The sequence below is a fragment of the Cupressus sempervirens genome, chromosome 4, assembly GCF_028749045.1.
Source record: "Cupressus sempervirens isolate cs-2001-9-10 chromosome 4, ASM2874904v1, whole genome shotgun sequence".
NCBI lineage: Eukaryota > Viridiplantae > Streptophyta > Pinopsida > Cupressales > Cupressaceae > Cupressus > Cupressus sempervirens.
Window position 1 is genome coordinate 76,100,853 of NC_143121.1, and position 4,413 is coordinate 76,105,265.

At 38.3% G+C, this 4,413-nt stretch overlaps 1 protein-coding gene across 1 annotated transcript; it reads right to left on the reverse strand.

The window, feature by feature from the left end:
- Nucleotides 1-492: 492 nt before the first annotated feature.
- Nucleotides 493-3,842, reverse strand: LOC149560011 (receptor-like protein EIX2). The gene has a single exon (XM_089824410.1). It carries the CDS (start codon nt 3,759-3,761, stop codon nt 669-671), a length of 3,093 nt encoding a protein of 1,030 aa, XP_089680536.1. The 5' UTR covers nt 3,762-3,842; the 3' UTR covers nt 493-668.
- Between the last annotated feature and the right edge of the window lie 571 nt (nt 3,843-4,413).

Here is a 4,413-nt window from a genome sequence, read left to right on the forward strand (position 1 = left end):
TACCCAATACAAAGGGAAAATATTAATTTGTTATACACTTTATTATCTTTAATAAAAATAATATTTTAAAGATAATTAAAAAGTATTGTTATTTTCTATAAACTATTTTTTAAATTGGAATTAAGTATAAGCAATGTATATACTTCTTTGAAATAGAGACAATAATCATCTCTAATAGCAACTAATGTGCCATTTTATTTGTTTTGTAATATATAAATGTGAGACTAATACCTTTTCAAATAAATGGTAGGGGGTAATTTTGGTTGGTGGTTCACCAGTCTGTTATGGCCAGTCCCCTTGTTTTGGCTGCTTTTTAATTGGAAAACAACTACAATAACCATCTTCCGTGTCCATCATTGAAAACAAAAGTAACACAAACATAATAAAATAAATATAACATAATTCTCTTAAACATGAAAATAAATAATTGATTAATCAATCACATTGAAGAACAGAAATGAATGGTTTATTTATTTCAGACAGACATGATGATGTCTAAATAAAACTAAAATTTATATATTAAAAACAGCATATGCTTGAAATATAAATAAATTGAGTAGGTCAACATTATATCATAGACTATTGTCGCTAAAATCTAATGGAAAAGAGAGCTTACAGATTAGCTTACATACTTCTACCATATCTATGGAAGACCCAAAAAAAAAAAACTATTTTCTGAATCTCTCGAAAAGATAAAAGATAATGCTGTCCATTGTTTGAAAGCATTTTCTGCTCCAGGTTGTGGTGAGACACAAGACTCCAATGAGAATAGAAAACCCAACTGCAAAGCTCAATCCCAGGCCAACTCCCCACCATATATCATCCTCCTCTTCTTCATCCATCTTATCAACATTTCTCTTTGGCGAAGGACAGGACTGATTTTGGTGAAGACCGCAACAGGTTGTATTGAGTTGGAGGCCGCACAGGTTTGAATTGTTTGAAAAGGATGATGATTCAAATGTGTAGAATTGGCCCTCTTGTGGTATCTTTCCTGAAAGATTATTTTGGGACAAGTCCAAGTATGCCAAGAATGTGAGCGATTGCAGCTCCAAAGGAATATGTCCAGACAGCTGGTTATGTGACAGATCAAGAGACTCCAGGTTTACCATTTCCCCCAAACTCTTTGAGATTTCACCGGCAATATCGTTTCTTAAAACATTTAGAATAATTAAACCTTCTAGCAATCCCATGTTTGAAGGAATTCCACCTCCCAAGTTGTTGTTTGATAAATCAATACATTTAACCAGTGCCAATGATCTTACAAACTCCATCTGCTGTGCTTTGTTAATGATTGTTACTCTGTCTACATACATATCAGAGACATTAAATATTGCAGTAGTCACTGTTTCGCAGTTTCTCATGGCCTGCAAACTTGAAATGGTAGCTGGAATTATTCCTGAAAATTTGTTGGACGAAAGATCCAAGATTTGAAGAAGTGGTAATGTTGTAATTTCTGAAGGTATTCTGCCTCCAAATCTATTTGATCTCAGGATCAAAATCTTGAGATTTGAAAGTTTCCCTATCCAATTTGGAATGATCCCTTTCATTCTGTTGTTATTCAAATCAAGTATCTCCAACTGCTTACAGTTTGCAAGAGAGGATGGGAGAAACGAATTTAGCCGATTTCTACCCAATTTTAACGTTTGAAGGTAGAGCATGTCTCCAAGCTGTTGTGGCAACTTGCCCTCCAACAAATTGTTCTCTAAGTTTAGCATCTGAATAGAAGAGCTGTTTTTGAAACAAACAGGGATGTTATTTGAGAGATCCACAATCTGTATGTGGCATATAAAAGGAGGAACGCTGCCACTGAGATGGTTCCCAGAGAGAGACCGATAAACAAGATTACCAGACTCACCAATTTCTGCTGCAATGGATCCACTGAGTTGATTGTCTGACACGTCCAAGAGCCAGAGGGAGCTAGAAAGAACCGCCGGAGGCTGACCTCGTAAACTGTTGCCATGCAATTCACTAAGTGCCATCAAAGAATGAGGTAGAACTCCTGCAAAGTAATTATGAGAAAGATTGAGGTACCGAAGAGAATTGAGACCCCATATCCACTCGGGAATATTTCCTGCAAGACTGCAGTTGGACAAATCCACCTCCCCAATCGCATATTGAGTAATTAGGAACGTTGGAACCTTGCCTTCCATGTTACATGAACTTAATCCCAGCCATTCCAAAGAGAACTTCGGAATCCATGTTGGGCTGAACTTAACCGTCAAAAGATTAAGGGAAATGTCTACACCGACAAGTTTGCTGAGATTATCAAGGTGAAACTCTGAAAATTCCCCACTGAACCGGTTCGACTGCAAGGAAAGGTACTTAAGTTTTGAAAGACTAGACATGTTGAGAGGGATGGCACCTTCTAGTTTGTTGTTACTTAGATCAAGCTCTTCAACTGAAGTTAGTTGGCCAACGGAAGCGGGGATTTTACCCGTCAATTGATTGTTGCCCAAGTCAACATACTGGAGATTAGGAAATGCAGTGAAGAGCATTGAGGGAATGGGACCGTCCAACTGGTTATAGGAAAGATCAAGAAAGGCCAAAGGAAAGTGTCTTCCCAAGGGAAGAGAAGTATCCCAAAATGTTGGGATGTGCCCTCTCAACAAGTTACCAGCGACAGACAATCTTTTAAGCGCTGTGAGATTTCCCAAAGTAGTTGGAATACTCTCCACATGGCAGTCGTCGAGATCCAAGACAATTAAGGAGGAAATGTTGGCAACAGAATCCGGAATGCTTCCTCCCACCCATGTGAGTGAAAGATGGAGGGTGTGAAGGTAAGCAGAGTGTTGAGGCAGAATGCTCGACATGTTCCCTCTCAGATCTCTGTTATCGGACAAGTCCGCTAGTTGCAGTCTTGGAAGGCTCAGAAGGGCGGAAGGGATGCTGCCGTTGAAATCATTTTGATCGAGTTGGAGGTGGGTGAGATTGGTAAGGGTGGCAAGGGAAGGCGGAATTTTTCCAGAAAGGTCACAGCCGGACATTTCAAGACTGGTGAGAGAATACATGGTGGAGAGAACATTGTCCAGGTCACTGCTCTCCACTCTTGACATATTCACCGAGCGAAGGTTAAGATCCTTCAAATCTTTCATGTTTCCCGTCCACGTGCGCATGTCCACCATTCTTAACAATGGACAGAAGTCACCGGAGCCACCGTCGCCAGAGAGATCCAAGTAGTTCAAAGTAGAGATGTTCCCCAGCTCCATGGGAATATCTCCACTGAAGCTAGTATATGATAAGTCCAAGTGTCGCAAAGTAGACATGTTCCCAAGCTCCCTGGGAATATCTCCACTAAACCCAGTCCATGATAAGTCCAAGTATTGCAAAGTAGACATGTTCCCCAGCTTCCTGAGAATATCTCCAATGACATTATTCCTTGATAAGTCCAAGTAGCGCAATCTTTTGAGTCTGTCCAATCCAGGAGGGATGCGAACTCCATAGAACCAATTCGAGCTTAGATCGAGGTGCTCCAAGTGTTGGAGATTGAACAATGGGGAAAGAACATCCCCATTTGTATTATCCAGATAAGCATTCCCGGAACTGTGGAGATCGAGGCGAATGACATGGTGTGTGCAAGGATGGCATTGGATTCCATTCCACTCACAACAGTTGAAACCATGCCATGATTTGAACACTTGATTGGAGGGATCGAGGACAGATGCCTTGAAATGCAAAAGGAAATCTCTTTCATGCCCAGAACAACACCAAGCACCATTAACGTGCAAGAGCAGAACAAGAATGTGTAGAGCTGCCCAAAACATCTTGAATAGACGCTACAAGCACCAGTTGCTTCTTTTCTGTGACTTAGAGTTCCTCTATAACTCAATAACTCAATAAATAATGAGGAATGAGTTGAAGCATGTCTCCAGTTCTTTGGTCAAATAAATTCTTGGACATCGAAGAAAAGTAATGGAATCTGTCATTAGAACGCGTTAGAGAGACTATGAAGTCATCATGCCATGTCCCACTATGAAGTCAAGTCATGGAGACTAGACGACAGACAGTTCAAATGACATTGGAATCGACGATCTTTTCGTCCATTTATTGTTTTCTCCCTCCTAAAAAAATAATTATTAATTCATTTTATAAAACATTTTTGGATATGAAGTTATTATTTTTCTTGTAAGTTGGAAATTTTTTGATTAGACATTTTAAAATTATTTTGAATATTAAATTTTTTAAAAACTCAATAAATTAATATAAATACTTTAATTAATAAATATAATAGTTAAAACTATATTCTTAGTTTTAATTAATTTATTTTTATATGTAAATAGTCTTTGGTAAAATAAATGTTTAAATCACCACAAACAACTATGTAGAATACAATTGATCAAAGAACACCTTCAGTGTTGTCCTAAAAAGACAAAATTGGAAGTTTCATTTTCTTACAAATATCCTATATATATGCTA